A 23,361-nucleotide genomic window follows, 5' to 3' on the forward strand; every position below is an offset into this window, starting at 1 on the left:
TGCCTGCTTCAGATTCTGTGCCTCTCCCTCTCTCTCTGCCCCTTCCCTGCTCTCTCTCTCTCTCAAAAATAAACATTAAAACAAAAAAAGGAAAGAAACTAGGATAAGCAGTATGAATCACTCAAGCTTAAGGCAAAGGCAGGCTTTGAATTCAAGCAGGTCAACGGCTTGCTGATGCAATTTGCCACTAGGCTGGCATGTCTCCGTATGCGGTCACATGGAAAGTTCTCAATGCACAGAATAAGAAATACAATAGGTCAGGCTCTGCATATATGTCTGTATAGTCACTGAAAACCGACTGAAAAATCATATGCCAAAGCATGAAAATAAACACTGAGGCAGGTTGCTGGGTGACAATATTTTTATTCATCATGTATTTTACATTTTTAGTAGACCATTTATTCATCTTTGCATTCAGTGAGTCTTTACTTTGATGCTTGTTATGTATCAGAAATTACTAGATACTCAGTGTTAGATACTGAGCAGTCAATGAGGAACAGAAACAAATTGTTGTTCTCTTGGGTCTTACAGTCTAGTGGAAAAGACATTCAAATTATAAGTAAATGTAAAATTATAACTATGGCAAATGCTAAGAAGGAAAGCTAGTTGTTGTAGGAGGGTGTATAAAGGAAGAGAGTAGTTGAAGAAAGTGATGATCAAATTGAGCTTTGCAGGAAGAGGAGGTATTTAAGCAGTGTAGTGATGGGGAGAGTGTCTTGTGCAGACAGTGCCACGGAGAGAGACCAGATCTTCAAAGGACCTGAAAGAGAGCCTGCAGGGCTAGAAAGCAGTGAGCTGTTAGATGAGGAAGCAGAGGGAGGTAAGGTAGGTTCCAAGGGTAAGCAGGGCTTGGAGGTCTAGTTAAAAATTCTGGCCTCTATCCTAAGAGCAGTTGGAAGCCACTCAATGAGTTTTAAGATGCGTGTGGGGAGAGCATAAGGTCAGATTTGTGTTGAAAAGATCGCTCAAACTTCTGGGTAGAAAACAAATGGAGATTTTGCTAAATAATTCTGTACACCAGACAAGAAATGGCACCTTAGCTGGGTATTGGCAACTGACATGGAAAGAAATGAACAGATTCTGTCAGTATTTCAATAGCAAATAAATTCATGAGAACTTGGTGATGTACTAAAGATGGAGAGGACGTGAGAGGAAAGTGCTGGCAGTTTCTAGATGTGAGGAAGAAGTGATGTGGGAATGAGGGAGAGTTCCATATCCGATCTGCACTCTTCTGATGGGGTGAAGTCCAGGTATGTGGGTAGTGACTGTGTTATTAAAACAATTCAACTGCCAAAATAAGCAAATAAAAAATAAATCTGACCTTCTTCTGGTGGAGATGGTTTGTTCCCATTTCCTTTATCCACAACCTTGACTCTAGGTTTTGGTTCCTTTCTTTTTTCCAAATCTTTAACTGGAAGAAAAGTAGAAACACAGCAACATGTTATGTTAACGTCTGAAAGAAAATATTCACTGAGTTTTACCAAAACCCTTGCAAGTATTGAGAGTATAAAGTAGAAATTAGCTCCATGGTAGAATTCCACTCCCACAGATTGGAACTGCTTTTTTATTTTGACCTTGTGATAGGAAAGGGTGGAAAACACCTAAGGAATTACTTTGGTCAAGGACTCACTATGGGCAGATGTATCAAATTCAACCTTTCATTGAGTGCTGAAATCAGCATGATTATCCCCATTTCATGCATGAGGGAACAAAGGACCTGAAGACTAAGTAATTAAAATGCATTTCATAAAACCATAAAGTATTGGCCCAGAATTCAAGCCATATCTTCTGATCTCTGAACAAGGTCAATGAGTTGGTTTTCGTTCTAGGAAGATCCTGACCAGAACTATCCTCATTTGGAGTTGGGCTATCCACAATAGAAGGTGGAGAATCCAAAATAATTTCCTTTTAAACTTAAAACACAAAAGTGTCCCTACTAATAAATAGTAGTATTTCTCTGTCAATTTCAGTATAAAATATTCAGGGGCTGGAATTAATACATCTGTACCAATCTACTCCCTCATAGCTTCGCTTTCCACTGCTTGAAACGCCACAGCCATTTCCTGCTATTGCTTGGTACATTGACTTGTTTGAGTCAGGCAAGACCACCGCCAATGCCAATGGTTTCTACACAAATAAAACACCCATGAAAAGGCCAAAGTGATCCCATGGTGAGATATTTCACTTAATTGTTACATTCACTTCACAGAAATCAGCACATTTATTGCAGGGTGGGCTCTGTAAGGGAAGAAATCATTTCCTCCAAACTGTCATTCCTGCCCTCTCTAGGGTGTTATTCCATTAACCCTATCTCTCTCATCTGCTGCTCTCCTCCTCCTATTTCTACTGGCTTCCATCCCTTTGCTGAAAGGATCTGAGGCTTGCCAACTGCCAAGGTCATGTTGCTCTAGTTCTGTTATTTGTTTCCTTAGAAACCTTCCTTCCTTGGCTTTCAGTACCTAGAGGTCAAATTCCAAGATTAAAATAATAATAATAATAATAATAATAATAACAATAAGTATAAGATCCCTTGATCCTGGTATTCCCATTGAACCTTTATTTTCTAAATCCATTTTTTAGACCTCACTCTCCGACTTTTTTATACACCGTGGCCACTTTGGAACACCCCTTTCTATAAATTCTTCTCTTTGTCAGTTTTCACAAAGGCACTATCCTGGATTTTCTTGTACTCCTCGGACCCCTCCTTTATCTTCTCATTTTTTGGCTTTTTTTTTCTGTTTTCCATTCCTGAAACATGATCATATATTAATGTTGCTTTGCATCTCTGTACACCCCGCCTACAATTTTATCATCCCACAACTGTAATGCTCTCTCTTCTGTGGAAAATTCCCAAATCGACATCTTCAGCCCCACCCACCCATAGCCCATGGCCTCAAATTGCTTACATTCTGTAAAAGAAATCTGCACCTTTAATATGAGAACAATTGTGCTGAGCGGTGATCAAAGCAGAAATAGATCCGGCAAAAAATAATTCCAGAGGTGGAGACTCATGGAAACTTCACAGGGAAGGTGACATTTGAGCCAGGCTTTGAAAGATGAGCATGATTTTGTAGGCAGAGATTAATAAAATGTCATTCCAAAATGATAGAAAAATGGTGGTCAAAGAGAAAGTTTGCCAAAATAGAGCAATAAACCATTCTGATCTATATCTGTATCATCTATATCTATCTATCTATCTATCTATCTATCTATCTATCTATCTATCTATCTATCGATAGCAGTCAATTTTCAATTTTGCCCTTAGGTTACATATAAGATATAACACATGTGTCACACCAAGCTTCTGTCTTCCTCATGCAGGAAGCAGACTAAATTGGAAAACAGACTGTCATAAGCAAAGTGGCACTAGTCATAACAACAGCAAACATGCCCCTGTTTGTGGCAAAGTGAGTTAATCCACACAGTAATAGCCATATCTCATTACCCCCTTTTGCTGGAAACTGAGGCCATGCTTGATTTGCTTGGCCAAATATACGCCCCAAATCAGACATGCCTTTCTATCTTCAAAATGCAAAGACTGTTTCTCATGCTTTCCTGGGTTATCAGAAGATAGACTACAGAGGACATCAAGTTTCTACATTACTTGTAAATCTGTATTGTCTGGATCATCATTTTCCTGAACCCAACCATGAGAGTCCTCCAGCTGGGGAGACCAGGCTATACAGCTCCATCTCTCAAGGAGCAGAACAAAAAAGAAAACCAACCAAAGTTATTTTAATTTCATTGTTGCAAATTTGTATTTGGGAAGAACTAATCCCTCCAGTTTGACAATAAAAACAATGCAGCTAAGAAATATATGTGCTTACAGATAAGGTGTCCCACTACCAAGATTGCTTCAGCAGAGTTAAGCAAGCTGACAACTGCATTTCCTTCTTTTAAAATGTTTATTTATTTTGAGAGAAAGAGAGAGGGAGAGAGGGAAGGAGAGAGAGAGAGAGGGAGAGGGAGAGGGAGAGAGAGAGAGAGAGAGAGAGAGAGAGAGAGAGAGAGAGAGAGAGGGAGAGCACATGCAAGAGCAGGGAAGGAACAGAGAGAGAGGGAGAGAGAGAATCTCAAGAAGGCTCCATGTTGTCAGTGCAGAGCCTGATGTGGGGCTTGATCCCAGAACCTTGAGATCATGACCTGAGCCCAAATCAGGAGTTGGACACTCAACTGACTGAGTCAACCAGGGACCTCTTATTGTATCTTTTTTAAGTGTTTTGAGTAAATAGCTATTGTAAAACCTTTTAAAGATTACTTATTTCTTATGCTGCTCAATCAGAGAACTATCTGAAATACTTTCAGCCTAAAGTAAAATGTCTCCTTGGCCTTTTACTGTTTCTCACAAACTTTAAGAAGAGTTATTTTGCTCACTCGGAATGTCTGAGGCCAGAAACTGAAGTTTGGTGCCAGTAAAGGGAGACAGAGGCTGATTTCTATTGAGAATAACATAAAAACGTTTTCCAGAGCCTCCAGACAATGGGAATCTCAATAGAATGTCTTGTTTGAAACATGTGCATGTCCTCCTGAGAGCTAGATTTACCAAATGCCTTTATTCAGAAGTTTCAAGATGTAGCAGGCTAAAAAAAAAAAAAGGTTTTTTTAATTAAAAAAATCACAAAAATATGTGTCTTTAAACATTACTTAGAAGAGGAAGAAAAATAAAGGAGGGAGGGACAGAAAATCCAGATAGAACACTGCTAGAACACACAGTTCTAGAGCCCACAGCCTCCCAGATTTGTGGATTAATCTAACAGCAGGATTTTAAAAGCTATTGTTCTGTGAAATGTGTGGATTTTGTTTCAAGATTAGGGCAGAGGGGTGAAGGGAGGATAATTCATGAAATGAGACTGGCCATGTTGAAGTGACTGACGGATACTTAAGGGATTTATTATACGACCCTGCTGATGATTTAAATATGTTTAGAATTATCTTTTAAGAAGTTGGATTTTTTAAAGAGTCTATATTAACAATGAAGTCACACAGAAAGTTAACCAGGACAGGCCTCTTCTGTTTACATTCACGATACACTAAACTTCACCGTCTGCATTAAACAGCCCCTCCCAGGAGGAGGGAGTTGCTGCGGTCTCTACTCGTGAGAATAGAAGGTCTAGATGGGAAGGGATCAGTCATGTTTCCGGTGTCTACTTAGCAGTCATGCAGTATATGTTTGGTAAATGAAAAAAACAATGAATGAATGAATGAGCATTTTCCTGAAAGAAGAATCAGCCTGTATGAACAACTTTCAAACTCAGTATAAGGAAAGGCTTTCTAATGCACACATGCACTGGGCTCCCTCGGAGCTTTCTCTCTTGCTTAGAATATCTCCGCAGGCCGTGACTTTCCTTGTCTGCCCAACTTACTACTTGAGAGCTGTCTCAAATACGAAGCCATCCCCCATCCATCCTCATCCTAGCTCATTATTGGGGCAGAGAGAGACCCTCTCTCCACAGAGCCCTGAATGTATGTCTCTCCCTAATACTTACCATGTTCACAAATCTGTTTGTCATGAGACTCGGCACATAACAGGCCACTGATAAGTCAGCTGATTAATTTATTTGAAAAAGTTAATTTCCTTATTGTATAGACTGCTTCCATAGAGGCTGCACTGGCATTTGCTAGGGATACTACAGAGAAGGTGCAGGCATATCCGCTGAGTCACTCGGCAAGTATTTATTGAGCACCTGTTATGTGCTGGGTAGATGAGATGTCTGGGGAAGGTTCAGGGGACAGTGTTAGGGAGGGCATTTGAAGAGTAAAACTAAAGGGCCCCTGGTTGGCTCAGTCAGTTAAGCATCCGACTTGGTCACGATCCCGTGGTTCATGGGTTTGAGTACCCATCAGGATCTGTGCTGACAGCTCAGAGTCTGGAGTCTGCTTCGGATTCCGTGTCTCCCTCTCTCTGCCCTCCCCCGTTCGTGAACTGTCTCTCTCACTCCCTCTCTCTGTCAAAAACAAATAATCATAAAAAAGAAAAGTGTGCTGTAACTTAAAAAAAAAGAAAAGTAAACATGGAAGGATTTAAGTAGGGAATCAGTGAAGTGGGTAAAGGGAGGGGCAGAGGAGCATCACGGACAGAGGAACTCATGGAAGATTGTACTAAGGCTTTTCCAGATCTCTTCAAATCCAAACAATCCAATTTTAACCTGTTACAATATTTTCTACAGGCAAACTCAGAGCTGGAGCAGAGTCCCCTGCTGGCGCTTTCAGAACTGTAAATACGTACTTCTGAATTGACCTTGGGCTGGCTTGCTTTCTTTGTCTTTATTGTACGCAATAATTTGAACTGTGTAATTCTGGTCTGGCATAAGACCTTGAATAATTGCTTTAGTTGCAGTGTTCTGGAGATTCAACTGATTGGTTTTTCCACCTATAATAAAACAGAAAGATAAAGCAGTGCTAAGAAATAGGTTCACTGTATACACCAAGAAAATGTATTCATCAAGCAATCACAACATTTAAAAATATAGACAATGGTGTATATGTACCTAGCACTTAATTTTAATATATTGTTCCTTCTCATTCTTAGCTGTGCTCTTTATATAACTTAAACAGTTGTCTAAATAGGACAAAACACATTCACAAACATCTTCCATCATAATGCATTATTGCTTTTATACACTAGGGAAAGCCATAGAACAGGATCAGAAGACAGTAAGCCCTTCACATCAGATATTTTATTCTTTGAGGAAAGAATTCCACTTAAAAGGGCAGGGAAAGATATGGGCGGACTGAATGTCATTGTCTACAGTGGAATTTTCACTATAATCTCTCTACACTGAGTCAAAGCATCCCTGAAGCATTAGCAATTTAATTATCTTAAATCTGAACATAACTGGTGCAGGCTGTTGACGGAACCAATCATTGCCCGGCTACTTAAAAGTCAGCTTGGTTCATGAAAAGATTTCAAACCTCCATGATCTTTCCATCAAATCAGACTAACATCTAAGGCTTTCTTGGAAATACTGTTGAATACTCAACTTTTATGCAAAATTCCAAATATACCTTTTTTTTCTGATTTCTAATAGCAATTACTAAGTCTGAGAAAGGAGAAATTTAAAACTTCTACCTCGCTAGCACTAATAGCTAAGAGGATCTGAAATTTGCTGAATGAATTAAACATAACACAGATTACAATATATTTTCATCATATTCTCATAAAATTTATGATGGTATGTCTGAAATTGGATGCTGCTATCATCCAGGCTGCCTACTACATGCAGAACTGAGCCTTTCTCTTGCCAAAACTCATTTCTTTAAATGCATTTATGTCCGAGATGTTAAAACTAGTTTCATAAACTTCTATTCTTTAAAACTCATCTACTACAAATATTTACAAATAAATCTTTCTTAATGTGTGCTTTACTTTTAAAAAAACTATCTTAGAAGACTTTGCATTAGAATCCCACTTCTATTATAGAATCTATAATATTCTATTATTTTACTAAAGGCCTTGAGAATCCTGCAATAAAAAAGGTTTAAACTCTTTAAGACAGGACTTGGTAAATTTATTTGACCATTAAACCATTTGGTTTTAGAAGAGCAATAGCATCTTTCAGATCACCATGAAACATGCTTTGGGAAAGCTGGTATAAACAATACTTGGAACATCTCTTGCAGTGGTAAAATGTCTACATTTTGTGCCCCGACACATTTATTACTCTCTTTATTTACTCTATTTATTTTACGTTTTATGGAGGAGATACCAGAGTGTCAACACTGTCTTATCAGGTCACTGGAAAAAATGTAACTGGTATTCATGAAGAAATTACTTGCTTTCATTCTCAATTTTTATTTTGTCTCTGGAAGTGTTTAAGCAAGAGCTGGAGGTCTGCTTTCTGGGTATGCTGTGGTGGAGGGCATTGAAGGATCTGGTTGAGGTTTGGTTCTGAAGCTACACAAGTCACTTCCAAGACTTCCCAATTCCAGGGCGCCTGGGTGGCTCAGTCAGTTAAGCGTCCAGCTTCGGCTCAGGTCATGATTTTACTGTTGGTGGGTTTGAGCCCCGCATCAGGCTTTGTGGTGACTGCTAACTCAGAGCCTGGAGCCTGCTTCAGATTCTGTGTCTCCCTCTCTCTCTGACCCTCCCTGCTCGCACTGTCTCGCTGTCTCTCAAAAATAAATTTTAAAAAAATTAAAAAAAAAGACTGCCTGATTCCTTCATGACACCTACATGAAGACTCAATAGTTTAGTATTACCAGTAATTAATTAGGGAAAGTTAAAACACTGGTTACCAAAGGAAAGAAAAAAAGAAAAGAAAAAGAAAGAAACAAAGAATAACCTTTCCAAATCCAACATGGCGAATTCTCAGAGGTACCACAAACTGGAAACTTGTATTTTGACCTTTAAAGTCATGATGATGTTTAAGAATCTCTTTAACTTGAATTTCCCATGATCGCTTATTTCAGAACATCAACTGCATTTTCAGAAGTCAAAGTTATTTCAAAAGTAGCCCATACTTCCAAATGAACATTCTGACCCAGGCTTGAGAATGAAATACTGTTTTCTGCAAGTGAGTCACTTCTCTGGGCCAACATGGGAAAAGTTGGCGTCGGTATCACCAAACCAAGGATCATTCTAAGGGGCCTATGGGTAATATTTGTTACTAGCAGAAGGTTCATTTTTAGTGGCCGAGCAAGAAACCAGGTGTTTCGTCTCCTTGTTTTAAATCCACTACTGGGTAAAATGTCCACAATCATGAACAACAGAGCATCTACTGACCTCATTAAGTAAGTTGAAAAAGGTCTCTAATGGCAAAGAGTCCAGGTCCTTGTAAACCTCTTTATCACCAATAAAGAGGAAAAAATTATCCTTATGTTAATATATATTATACAAATACGTTATATGAAAGATTTATTATGTACTATGTGAAAATGTATTCTAGGAAAGGAACTGAGGCCTGAGAGATGTAGTCAAGATCACCTTTATACCAATCCTGGGTAATATGATTGAGCTCCTACTCTTTGGCAGTCACTGTTTTAAGTGCTTGGCATTTATAAATTGAGTTAGTCCTTACAAGTGGTTCCCAAATTTCATATGCATAAGAATCCCCTGTGTGTCTGTGTAAAAACTGGATGCCCATTCAGGGAGTGCGGGAGTGTGGCTCTCAGCTGTCGCCTATGCTGCTGATTCCCAGGCCACATTCTGAGTTCCCAGCCTATGACAACTCCATGAGCTGGGTGCTAATGCTGTTTGTGTATCTTATGTAAGAAGAAACTGAGGAACTGAGAGATTGAATAACTTGTCCAAATGATGTTTCTTATACACCACAGACCCAAGGACTGAACTCAAGCTGTCTGTTTTGTTGACCCCTTCTTTGTCTCCATAACTGCCATGTAACAGAGGACATTCCTCTACCTACTCTAGATTATTTTAGCTGACTATATTTGTACAATAAAAACATAAAATAGAAGAAGGAAAACGTTCAACCAAAATTTAATTTATAAAATTTTACATAACTACTTTATCTTCCTGATGGATAAATTTAACGTTTGCCTTTCCTGTTTTAACTTAGCACTAATTTTTACAATGTCCACTTAGTTTTTATGATTTTAATGTATAATTGCTGAATAATATACTATCAAGTAATTCATCATAATTTACTCAGCTGTCAAAACTGTCGGCCTTCCAGACGTATCGTATCTTTTTTAAGTGCCAAGAGACCAAAAATACTCATCCTATGTCAAAACAGAAGTAGTGAAGATTTTAATAGTCTGGAAACTTCTCTTGAGGAGAATTATGGTGAGCTCAAAACTGACTCTTTAGACTTTAGGAACATTATTTCCTTGATTAGAGAGTGAGATTTCAAGTTCAAATATTAAATTAAAAAAAGACTTTCATAAAACAACTCTTACAAATAAATGATTTTAAAGCAACACTCAGTACCTCACATTTTTGGTTACTTATGTGAAAAAGTTGCTAATACCCTAGAAAATGCAATCAGCTCTTTTTTACCTGAAGCTGGAGTCACAAGAAGTTTGTATCCACCAAATTTCCCCCTTGGAGCCTTCCATGAAATCTGTATACTGTCCTGAGATAATACATTATATCGTAACCTTGTGGGTGGGGCCACTGAAAAGGAAAAACAAAAATTGTTTAAGTATTGAAACATTTGAGTTTCCATTAGTTAAATTGAAGAGTCAAAGTAATGAAATCAAAATATATGATTTCATCAGCCTCAAAGTATGTTCTTTCTATAACCCCAGTAATGAATTGATCAGTTCACACAATGATATGAACCCAAGAGTATCTGTTTCTTAAGAGATAAGCATTTGTTAAATAGTATTGACCTTAGTAAGACAAAGAACTATGACTTAGGGTTAAAATTTAATAATCTGGTCTACTTTAAACTGAAGACAATCCTGCAAAATGTGTTCATTATGTTACAAAGATGTTGTGTTTGGTTTGGTTTTTCCCTACTTGGAACATGTGAGCTTTTATAATCTACTCTCCTGGGGTGTGTTTTATGCCTTTAGGTTTTTTTACTTTAGTAATCCAGTATTTTTTATGATAAGGTCATTTAAGAAGGCTATCATGGACATATTAGAGTAATAAGATCTTCATTTAAAAACATTTGAGAAAGAGATTATAAAAGACCTAAATAAAAAAGACCAAATAAAAGATAATTATGTTTTACAAACTTTGATCCATTCTTGAAATGTGGCTGATGTATATCTTTTGGAAAGATACATAGCACACGGTCATGAATCATCCCAGTATCTTTAAACTTTTCTGATAGTTCACAAAATGAGTAGATCTATATTACTTTTAATGTATGTCATTCAAACTTCGAAACATGTGTTTGGAAGCCTACTATCAGTGTCCCAGAATTTCAAAAGAAATCCTTTAAGAGAAGATTTTAATGATATAATATCGAAATTACTTTGTTCAAAAAGAAAAGTTAACATGTAACAGAAAAGTTAGCACTATTACTACCCATTTTTATGCCCTGCTTTTCTTTCTTGCTTGAGCAAACAGAGAGAGGGGGAGGAAATAAACATTCTCTTTCATAGGGATGTAGCACGACATGGGGTTTGGACATCAATTTGATTCACATTCTGTCACTTATTAGATAAAGAAGCCTGAGTAAATGATTGTTTCTGCCAAGGCTTTATTTTTAGAAAAAGTGACAGCAATACTTTCTGCACAGCATAGACGGCAATGGACTATAGGATAATGAGTATAATGTATTATAATAGGTGGTCAGTAAATGTTTGCTTCTCTTGCACTTACTTCAACAAATGGGTAATCTCAAAAGCTCATTGGATTCTCACAAAAAATACACAGCTATCCCAACTTTACATATAAGGGAACCAAAGAGAAGCTAGGGATGTGTGCAGGTTCCATACTGGCGAATGACAATCCCTGGCCCCAAGCAAAATGCTCTGTTTCTTGGGCAGAAGAACCATATTTAGAAGGTACCCTTCACTGAGCTAGATGAATGAGTAATTTGCCTCTCTACACACTACCCACACATTCAAAATCAATAAGCAGTGAAGGACACAATCAAGAATAGCTATTCTCTGGGGCGCCAGAGTGGCTCAGTCGGTTAAGCATCTGACTTCAGCTCAGGTCATGATCTCACTGCTCGTGGGTTCGAGCCCCTTGTTGGGCTCTGTGCTGACAGCTCAGAGCCTGGAGCCTACTTCAGATTCTGTGTCTCCATCTCTCACTCCTCCTTCCCCACTCACGCTCTGTCTCTCTTAAAAATAAATTGACCGTTAAAAGAAATTTTTAAAGAAAGAATAGTTACTCTCTCCCCGTTGCCCTTTACTACCACTTAGTAGAAAATGCAGAACAAAAACATTAATTTCCCATCTCAATTTGACATGAATGGAAGAGTTTACATTTCTCTTGTTTATGGAAAATATGGATTTATCTTAAGAACAACTATGTTGAAATTCAAGAGGAAGGTGGCTGAACCTAACATTTGGATAAACAGAAAAACTATTACTATTTTGCTTAGTCTGCAACTTGGAGAGAATAATCTCTTCATAGGTAGGCTCTTGCTACTTATGGAAGAGAATTTAAAATAAGAATAAAACAATTTTAAACAACATATCCAGTTTCTCGGCCAAATCTCGCCAGTGAGCTGGTAGATATCATTGGCCAAGACCATTACAAGGTTCTGCCTGAATGCCCTGGTGAAGGACAGGGGATATGCCTGGGAGCCAGCAAGTGGACAAGTGCAGCAAACAGGCTGGAGGCCTCAGTCTAGGCAATTCCAAGAGGATCTACCAATGCTGTTGGTCCCCCCGGTTTGCTGACTTCTCGAGGAGGCCAAATAAGTCAGCAATATGCAAGCGTCCTAGGTTAATGATTAGGTATCTGTATAGCATTTTCTGGCCAGGCTACTGTTCCTCAAATGTGATATGAGTTTATAGCCTGACACATTTTTTTAGCCAATAGCCACAGCCTTCCGAACCTCCAGGAGAAAGTGATTAGGATAATAATGGCAGTGCTTGGATTACTTGCCCAGGCAACACAGAGGATGCTCCAGACCCACAGGGCACTGGCTCGCAATGAAATGTTCAAGGAAATATGCTATGAAGTGAATGCAACAACAAAATCCGTCCAAGTTCAGCTTTTTAAAAACAATTTACAAACGATGCATATGACTGGAGTCCCTTTACAATGGCTAGCAAAAAACAATACCACCATTTTCTTTCATCAACAGACCACATCATTGCCTCTAGAAGCAAAAATATTCTTATAATCATGAAAGGAAAATTTTGATTAGACACAAAGTTCACACTTCCTTTAGGGTTTTGCCTATAGGGAAAAACAGTGAACAGAAAAAATGCTAGTTAAGAAAGAAGGCATGAGGTCATAGTTTCAAACTTCAAAATTAGCTCCTTTTTCTCTGTATGGAAGACACTGGGACTTGTGCCAGAGCAAGGGTAGCAAGATTGACAGAAAACATTGTAAATTCAGGGCAAAAACAAACGTCTCATGAAACAAAAAGTTGTGTATCTCTAATGCCAGACTGATGATTTGTCTTTGTGTAAGCCCAAAGGAGGGCCTTCAATACATACACTTAACTTCCAGTAATAATTACATTCTCTCTCCTTTTCAAATAAATAAACCTAAAATAATTTTTAAAGCAATTCAAATTCTTGATTTTCTGCTCAAAATCGATCACATAAATAAATGCTACCATGGTAGATAGAAATAAGATTCAGTTTCTCAAACATCTCATGTACTTTCCTAAAAGCCAAAGGAGCTCAATGGCATCTGAAGTCTCTTCTTTCTGGGATTTCCTCCAGCATGTGCCTACCATCTTCCTTCCTGAAAATTTCTTTATTGGGCCGTGCCTTTTCAATTCACCTCTGAGACCTCAAAGGTCCCCATCAGATAACCTCCAAGCACAAAACAGTTCAGATACATCCCTGCCCTCATCTCTTTCACCTCAACTCCAGACCACCCACTACCCACCAGATGTCTTATCCTGGACATTCCTCAAACACTTGAAGCTCCACATATGTGTCCAAGACTGACATCATCTTCAGACTAATCTTGCTTCATCATTTATTCTTTTTTAAGTTTTGTTTTAATATTCAGAGGTGGGGGAGAGGGACAGCAAGAGAGGGAGAGAGAATCCCAAGCAGGCTGCACAGTCAGCACAGAACCTGACGTGGGGCTCAAACACACGAATGGTGAGATCATGACCTGAGCTGAAATCCAGAGTCAGATGCCTAGCTGAATGAACCACCCAGGTGCCCCTCTTCTTTTATTAATCTCTTCAACAAATGTCTACTATGACTGAGGCATTGGTCTCTATCAGAGATACAGGCACTAGTAAGAGAAGTACTAAAGTACAGGTACACAAACAATCACAACACAAAGGTACAGAAGCAATAATAGCACGTGGGTTGAAATTAATGTCCCCATCAACTCAGTTCTCTAGCAAAAAGCCTTAGAGTCATCTTTCATATTTCCCTTTTACATCTCCTTCCATGTCTAGCCAGGAAGCCAGTCCTCTCTCTTCTACCTCTGAAATGACTTTTGGATTTACTCTCTTCTCTCTATTCCCCTACCTGATTCAGGCCCTCAACATCTACTTCCCAGACATGTTAGTATAATCTTCTAATGGCCTCTGTCACTTTACTTATTCCTATTCCCTAAGTCCCTAGGGTCACAAATATGAGTATCAGCAATATTGCTCTCAGAGTCTCTCTGAAAACAGAGCTGTTTAAAATCCTCTGCAATTTGTCCCCAATCTATCTTTCCAATTTTGTCTCTTGCTACACCCCCCACAGAACTTACATTGCAATTTATCTGCCTGTACCTGTCTCCTAGTGGACAGTAAGCTGCTGGAAGGCAAAAAATGAGGTTTTACTCGACTTTGTATCCTGACCCTGACATATAGTAGGTGGCCCATAAATGTTAACTCAGAATGAAATTTGTGTGTGTCTGGTAGACAGCATCCCTGAAAGTACCCCCGCAGGATCTCCAGGTGATCTGTTACTCCATGAATGACCATTTCTGATTTAAGTTAGACGGAGATGGCAGCTCTGAAGGGCTTTGTAATTTGCCTGCTCTTTGTTCCTAAGGGCCTGGGTCTTCTATCCCACAGTTTCAGTGGTGAGTTATCTGAGATTTCTAGAATCACTTCTCAAAGTGTTCCTGCATTACTGTAGGTGGGGGAAGCAGAACTTGTCTGTCTAATTGTTCCCTGTGTGTTGCATGAAGCACTCAGAAGTAGGGTCTTTCGCCCTGTGTTTTAACACTATTTGAGCATGCAAAGGGTCACGTTCCATGCCTTTCCAAACAAGCGTGCCTGGCTTTAAGGAAGCAGGGTGTGGTGATTCTTAACATTCGACTTTTCTACAAATGTAAATTCCAAGCATTAGACATGAACACTCCTAAAACAACTTTCTTTATCTCATTTATGTTTCCTTGCTAAGCTGATGAATAATGATTTCAGTACGAACACATCTGTTTCTGCAAGATTATCGTGTTTACCTAGTAAGGTAGTTTTGCTCACTTACACGTGTTGTGCACTTATTTCGGAGGTTAGCACACTTTTTCTGCAGAAGGCCAGATAATAAATATTTTAGGCCTTGGGGGCTACACAGTTTCTGTCACAACTACTCAACCAACCTCTCAGTGTGAAGCCACAGACATATGTAAACAGACAACTGCATTCCAATAAAACGTTAACGGCAAAAGCAAGCAGTCTTTTATCATTTGGCCCATGAGTGGTAGTTTACCCACTCCTGACATACTTTATAAAAATGAGTGGAAATCAAAAATAAAGGTACAGATCCCAGTAATACAAATAGTAGATTTCAAAAAGATGTTCAGTGAAAACAAAGCTAGTAATCACCGGAAATGCTTACAATGGTATATCAACAGTTTCTGTCGAACTCTTAGGAAACTTTGCATTGTGTGCTCAGTTTTTAAAGAAAGGAAAAAAATAAGGACCGGGTATGAAGGGGTAGAAATATTTTGTAGACTTTCTATTTAAGAGAGAAGGCATGACTAAGGTGCATCTGAACACACAAGACAGCTCCTCACTAATGGAACTGATTTTGCAGCACGCAAATCTGGTTTCTGCTGATTAAATCCGCACAGCCTTTTCAGAAGCACGTGAAGAAGGGACTATTTAACAAACCCGCACAAAATGACCCTGCTCAGTCATCAGTGAGGTCTTAACCGTTATCAAAGATCATGGCACATTTCTACGAGGTAAACCGTTGAAAAAACTAAGCAAAAGCCAACAAATGACACTGCCTAGAAACCCAGGAGAACCAGCAAATCACTATTAGGGTAAATAAAATAAAAAATAATCATCACAACCAGTGCAGCTAGAGTCCCAGCCCTAAAGATGATCTTAAAGTGTTGTGTTACCTTGACCCTGGACAATGGTGCAAAAATAAGCAATTGCCAGAAAAGCTGGAAACAACCAGTATTGCATGTTGCACTGAAAAGTCTTCATCTTATCCTCTGCCTTTCACATGAGATGCAGCAGCAGTCCTGGAAATAGAGAGCACAGGAATATTTTGAGAAGCCTGAAAGTTACATATATGTGGTCATCTAACACAGGTCGACAAGCCAACAGGGATTAGTGATGCCAGGGAGTAATTCACTCCCCGGGGCACCGCATCTTGCATTCTGTAATATAAACTGATAAAAGAAAACCTTTTGAGAAGATGCTGTAAATGGAGAGAATGATCTGAAAGATTTGGGAAAGAAGTTCGGGAAATACTTTCTGACTCCTTGCAAGGCACACATTGCACAGTGAATTTTCCAAATGATTAAATTCCAAAAGTTTACCTGAAATGAGCATTAAAATCAAGTTTCCTTGACGGGAATGTTCCTCCAGTATTTTTCACATAAAGTCAAAAGCCCTTTCTTCTGGTAATCAAAGAGAATTTGAAAAACCACTTTGTGCTAGTATTAAATCACTATTCTGCTTTTATTTCACTGGGCTGAAAAATCCATAATCCTTTCTCCTTTTCTTTTAACTCTTTTTCTCCTAGGTGTAAATCTAAAGACTCTTCCAAGGTTTTCGTTTTCACGAGGAAATTAATGAAAGAAAAACTACAAGAAAAATAGAAATGAAAAAGGGGAGAAGAAGGTAGGTAAAGAAGAAAAGAAGATGGGAGGGGCACCTGGGTGGCTCAGTCAATTAAACCTCTAACTTCGGCTCAGGTCAGATCTTAGGTTTGTGGGTTCAAGCCCCGCGTCGGGCTCTGTGTTGACAGCTAGCTCAGAGCCTGGAGCCTGCTTCTGGCTCTGTGTCTCCTTCTCTCTCTGCCCCTCCCCCTCTCATGCTCTGTCTCTCTCTGTATCAAAAATAAATTTAAAAAACCATTTAAAAGAAAAAGGAAAAAGAAAAGAAGGCGGGAGGAAAAGAAGAAGCAAGAAGAGAGAAGCAGCGAGAGTGACTGGTATTAATTTATGAGCCCGCTCCACAAACTGTTGGTTGACCACAAGTCTATTATAAGTCACTAGAGAGGAGAGACTCTGAGAAATTTCCTCGGAGGGTAAAAAGACATCTGAAAAGTTTTCTTCTATCCAGGGTATTTTTTCATTCATGTATTCATTCTTTCATTCTCCAATACTGTTTCACAAAAGATCTGAGGCAAGTATCAGATAAATGGCAAGTAATGTTTTTAGTATGTCCATTGGGTTTTTGGGACATATTTAATTATACAATTTATTAGCACAGAGTTGTGTGATCTCTCAGCTTAAACCTTATGTTTCTTAGTTGTTGATCCATTTTCAGTATTCAATGATGTGTTTCTGATTTCTCTTCTCCCTCCGGAAGAGAGAATCTATATATTCGTCCACTTTGCAGTTTTTTTGAGAACAAGTTTTGTTTTGTTTTCTGATTTATCTCTGCACTTATCATCAGGAATTGCTTCTTTTCGCTTTTCTTCTGTTATTGTTTTGTTTTTTGTTGCTCTTTGTGAATTTTTTTTGGTTGAATCTTAATGTGATATTATTCTTTATTTGAAGCCATTGATTTTCCTCTGAATGTACTTTGGTCACATCGTATAAGCTTAAATTTCCTTTTTAACTGAAGACTTATTTCAGTAAATGTAGCAAGGCCTAAAAGTCTATGAACACAATATCCAGAGGATTAAATTGTATCTCCCTCAGGCAATCATCCAAAAATAAATGGGGGGCAAGTACTTTTTGTATAATACCCAATGATAATCTTGTGTAAACTCTTCTGTGTTGCCAATAAAAGGAAGAAAAGCTTTGATATGCATATAAATAATCAAGCTAAGATCCTATAATAAAAATTAAAGAATGTATCCAATTGTGCCTAGAGACCCCCAAAATATCTTCTCCTATCATCCTACCATAGTTCCAAAATGCTAATTACAAAAGACTATTTCCTTGGGCCCCCGGGGGGCTCAGTCAGTTACATGTCGGACTTTGGCTCATGTCATGATCTCGTCGTTTTTGAGTTCAAGCCCTGCGTGGAGCTCTGTTGCCAACAGCTCAGATTCTGTGTCTCCCTCTCTCTCTCTGTCCCTACCCCACTTGCACTTTGTCTCTCTCTCAAAAAATAAATAAACATTAAAGTTTTTTTTTTAATATTTCCTTGGACTGAGACATTCAACATTGGTTTCAACCAGAACCAGGTTCCCAGAACCAGGTAATGGGAAGGAAAGGCAAGGAATCAGCCACATTTGTGCTTCTGGCATACATTTTAAAAACAGGGGACCTTCGTCAGAAAACACACAATAGGATTTTATTAACATAGGAGAAAACGATCCTTCTACAAGCCATAATCTAAAAGACTTTCTCTCTTCTCTGTAAAACACAAGTCCTATGTCCAGGTGTTTTAAAGCAATAACTAACACAACATAATGGAAGCTAATTTGCATTTCACAAAATTTAATTCTAATTAATTAATTAACTAATTAACTAATTCTACCTTTTGGTAATTTTTTAAAAATCGGTATTATTTATATGGAAAAACTTGTACCCATAGCTTATCTTTAAATCTTCCTTTTTGCTGTTTACTTTAAATTAGGATGAGTAATACCATATTGAGAGAAGTGGAATTTTAGTTTTCCCAAGGTTTTCTGCCAAGTCTCCAAATTTTTGGACAGAAAAATAGGGGCAAGAAAAATCCCAACTCCTATTAAAGTGCCATGAGACACTTTAACATTTACCAAAATGTCAAAGCCCAATTTGTTGAAACTTTGCCCAAAATCCTGCCCAAGACAAATAACTCTGCCTTAATTTTATTATTATTATTATTTTTGGTTTAAAAACATCATGTAAAAAATGGCTACATAGGTCTAATTCAGAAGGTATACACCCAATTTTGGGAAAGCTGATCATGTTTAGTATAAGTTTTCTCAAAACACTGTCACAATTTTATGTCTGTAACTTAAAACTAACCCCATTAGGGATAATTTGCTCTTCTACTTCATGTGTTTGCTTTATTTAATCTCATTTGTATGGTTGAGATTAATAAGGAGCAAAGGCCCTGAGTATAGCCAGTTTTATCAAAATTCCTTAAGATATTTATTCTAAAGTTTTTGTAAACCACGGATTCACACACACACACATACACACACACACACACCCTTGTACAGGCTCACACACACATGTACATTCCAGTCTTGCATAATGTTCTCTTCAATCAGTGCTGACTTACAAAAAAACAAACAAACAAAAAAAAACAACCCAACCAAACAAACCATGAACTTAAACAAAACTATTGCTAGCTTTCTGGCATTTGGCCTTGAGAGAGGTTGTTATTTGTAATATTGAAATTTTCATTCCAACAGTCTCTTCTCAAGAGTCCCATTACGTAAACAAAGCTCTCTACTTACTACTAAGGAAAATATAAAGCTTTATGCTATACAATCCCTGCCCTCAGTGATCTCATGATTTTATTGAAAAGAAAGATCACAAGCAACTACATTGCAAAACTTAATAAAATAAGTATGAAATGGAGCAAAGACTTAGCACAAAGTGGTAGTATAAATAGAAAACTGGGAGTTAGGAAGACAGTTCTGCCAACAATTTGTTAGGGGCCCTTGGCTAACTGGTGTGACCACTCTGACTTGGTTTCTTTATATGAAATGTGCAAATTAGCATCTACCGGATACAGTGATTAAGATAATGCAGATGATGTATTCTGAACAAAGGTAGCTCTCAGAAAGTTCTAACTCGTTCCAAGCTAGCAGCAGGTTGTAAGAACGTGAAGGACAAGGGAATGATACCATCAAGAAATGTGCTACATGAGTAGACAGTAAAGGAGGAAGGAAACACAGGAAGTCTTTATCTCTCCTATCATGTTAGCGTCATAGGACTGACTTGGCAAAAAGGCTTAGGCAAGAACTGAAGACCTAGATAATGACAGAGGCACAATTATTTGCATGGGTGAACTGCTTTAAACTTTTCAAAATACATTCCTATCCATGTTTTATCATTTCCTACATGACAGCTCAATACAGATTGAACAATCATCAACCATATGAGGATATGAAAGATTTGACTTCAGAGCAACTCATAGACTTAAAAAAAAGAAGACTTAGCAGTTCTAGTTGACAAGTTCACGCAAAGATTTAAAAGAAATGGCTATGTTCAAGCATGTTTTAAGCCTAGGAAAAATAAGAAATCAGAGGCATGTGATGAATGTCTTCAAATAATTGAAGAGATTCCACATAGAAAATAAAACAAGATATTCTGTACAACTTCTGCAAATCAAAATTGAATCAATGGACCAACCCAAAGAGATGTCTAAGTTCTCTAATGTAGAACTGGGTCTGCTCTTTTACCAGAAGTTCTGAGGCAGTAGCTGGTTAAGTTTTGCCTATAAGAGACTGTATAGAAGGAAAAGAGAACTGGACAAAATGACTTCTAGGATGCTTTCTCCAACTCTCCACTGTTTATACTTTAATGTTCACTTTATAAAAGTCAATCGATGATCTGGGTCATACAGATTTGCAGATAAAAGAGCAGAGACTAAAAACAGGTCTGTAGTTTTTAGATCTATTGTTTTGGTCCAGTGTGTTGATGTTGTTTAGGATTCTTTATTTCTTCTCTGCAGTGAAAATACCACCCTCCTCACATCCAGAATAATCAAAGTTTCTAGGATTGGCTAATGAGGCTTACTTAAAAACAAGCCCCACGGGAGGGTACTGGTTATTACTCTTATCTGTTAACATCAGGACATGGTAGAAAACAACTCCAAGTTAGGGATAATGAAGACCTAGTTTTGGTGCTATTGGCTTAGTTATTAGCCTTCCCCCCTACCCTCACCCACTCCTGGTTAACTCCCCACTGTGCATGGCATTGTGACTAGAAATCAAGTGGAAAGTGGATACTTATTAGCATAAAGTATCAAAGGGCAAAAGAGTTCAAGAACTCTAGAAATACGAATTGAGAAGGGACCTGTCAGAAGAGTGAGCTACAATGAGGAGAAATAAAATCAGCATAAAACCTCTCATCAAATCCTGGATATTTCAGAATGATAAAGAGTCAAATAGTCAAGAAAATTTAGCCATCATAAATGTGTGTGCATTTAATAATGGAGCTTCAAAATACATGAAGCAAAACCTGATAAACCAAAGAAAGGAGTAATAAGCAAAGTTAGAGATGTTAACACTCCTCCCAGAAACTGACTGAAAAACAAGACAAAATATCAGTAAGAACACAGCAGATGTGAATAACTCTATTGGCAAATTAATATTTAATAAACATTATATCCAATAACTGCAGAATGTACTTTTTTTAATGTTTTATAAAATGGGCCATATTCTGGACCAGAAAATGGGACTCAAAATTTTTCAAAAGCTTGAAAGCTTACAGAGTATGGTTTCTGACGGTAACAGAATTAAATTAGATACCAACAATTTCAGGGGTACCTGGGTGACCCAGTCAGTTAAGTGTCATGATCTCATGGTTCACAAGTTCGAGCCCCGTGTCAGGCTTTGTGCTGACAGCTCAGAGCCTGGTGCCTGCTTAGGTGGCTTCTGTGTCTCCCTTGCTCTTGCCTGCCCCACCCCCCCCTTCTCGTCCCCACACTGTCTCTCTGTCTCTCAAAAGTAAATAAACATTTAAAAAAAATTTTAGGAAGAAATCAACAATATTAAAATAGCTTTAAAAATTCAAAGTATCTAGAGATTAAACATGTTTCTAATTAATGCATAGGTCAAAGAAGAAATCACAATGGAAATTAAGAAAAATATTTGGAAAGGAATAAAAATAAAAAGACAACACATGAACATCTGTGGAATGCAGCTGAGAGATTAGAGAGAAATTTCTAAGTTAAAATATTTACATAAGAAAGAAGAAAGATTTAAAATCAATGATCTAATGTTCTACCTAAAGAAGCCAGGAAAAGAAGAGCAAATTAAATCCAAATTAAATTGAAGAAAGGGATTAATAGAGAATACAAACCAAAGAACTATGTAAACTAATATTAATGAAAATTAACAAAGCCAAAATTTGCTTCTCAGAAATATTAATAAAATTGAAAAATTTTTAGAAAGAGTGATCAAGAAGCAAAGATGGGAAAGACACCTAACAATACCAGGAATAAAATAAATTATATCACTACATATTTCACATACCAACAAATGATAAAAAAGGAAAAACACTAATAACTTTATGTCAATAAGTCTAACAATTTAGTTTAATTGGAAAAAACCCTTGAAACACTGAACTTGCTAAAACAGACACATGAAGAAACAGAAAATCCAAAGAGCCCTATATGTATTATAGAGATTAAATTTGGTATTAAAAATATTCACAAACTAATGGTGGACAGAGGGGAGGGGCATGGGGGTTGGGCAAAATGGGTGAAGGGGAGTGAGACATATAGGCTTCTGGTTATGGAATGAATAATTCATGGGAATAAAAGGCACAGCATAAAGAACATGTCAGTGACATTTTAATAGCAATGTATCAGGACAGATGGTAGTTACACTTGTGGTGAACACAATATAACATAACATAACATTACATAATGTATAATGTACAAACTTGTTGAATCACTCATGTTGTACATCTGAGACCAATGCAACATTGTGTGTCAATTACACTCAAATATATATATTTTTTCTTTTTATGAATATATATATGTGTGTATACATATAGTAAGCAAAGTTAGAGATGGTTTAACTAGTAAATTCTATCAAATATTTAAGGAAGATAGAATATCAATTCCACACAAACCTTTTCAGAAAACAGAGGTGAACTAACATCCTTTTATCAAAAACCAATGTCATTACAAAAGTTACAGAATATCCCTCATGAACATAGATACAAAAATCCATTCACCATTATATGTAAAAATAATTACCAAGTGGGGTATATTCTAGAAATGTTATGACTAGTTTAATATTTTAAAATCAGTATCATCCAGCATGTTAGACAATATGTAAATAAATATACATGTCATCTCAATAGAAGCAGAGAAAGCACTTGAAAAAATTCACTACCCATTCATGATTTAAAAGTAACTTAGCAAACTAAGAACAGAAAGGTACTTTATCAATCTGATAAAGGGCATCTATGAAAAAAAATCATATGTAATGGAGAAATACTGAATGCTTTTCTCCTAAGATCAAGAATAGGAAATGGATGTCAGCATTGTAACATTTTTACCATTTCACTGAACATTATACTATAGGTCCTAACCAGTGCAATAAGGTTAAAAATTTTTAAAGAAAGGAAAGAAAAGAAAAGGCAGAAATAATGGGAAGGCAGAAGTAAAACTATCTTTATTTAAAATCAACATGATTTTAAATCCTAAAGAACACATCAAAGAAAAAAAAGACCTACTTGAATGAATAAGTAAATTTAGGAAGGCTGCAGGACACAGATCAATAGGTGAAAATTAATCATATTCTTATAGCAGCAAACAAATGGAAAAG

The 23,361-nt window shown here is 37.5% G+C and overlaps 1 protein-coding gene across 2 annotated transcripts in view; it reads right to left on the reverse strand.

The window, feature by feature from the left end:
- Positions 1-354: 354 nt before the first annotated feature.
- LOC115284912 (collagen alpha-1(XIV) chain-like) overlaps positions 355-23,361 on the reverse strand; it is a 30,117-nt gene continuing 7,110 nt past the window's right edge. For both annotated transcript variants that reach the window (XM_029931366.1, XM_029931367.1), the window contains exons 2-6: positions 15,854-15,979; positions 9,956-10,072; positions 6,227-6,370; positions 1,322-1,411; positions 355-780 (exon numbers count right to left, since the gene is read on the reverse strand). In XM_029931366.1, coding sequence (XP_029787226.1) covers positions 752-780; positions 1,322-1,411; positions 6,227-6,370; positions 9,956-10,072; positions 15,854-15,941 — 468 coding nt within the window. In that variant the 5' untranslated portion in view covers positions 15,942-15,979 and the 3' untranslated portion in view covers positions 355-751. The remainder of the gene's footprint in view (positions 781-1,321; positions 1,412-6,226; positions 6,371-9,955; positions 10,073-15,853; positions 15,980-23,361) is intronic.

This window comes from Suricata suricatta, unplaced genomic scaffold (genome assembly GCF_006229205.1).
Source record: "Suricata suricatta isolate VVHF042 unplaced genomic scaffold, meerkat_22Aug2017_6uvM2_HiC HiC_scaffold_26, whole genome shotgun sequence".
NCBI classification, from domain to species: Eukaryota; Metazoa; Chordata; class Mammalia; order Carnivora; family Herpestidae; genus Suricata; species Suricata suricatta.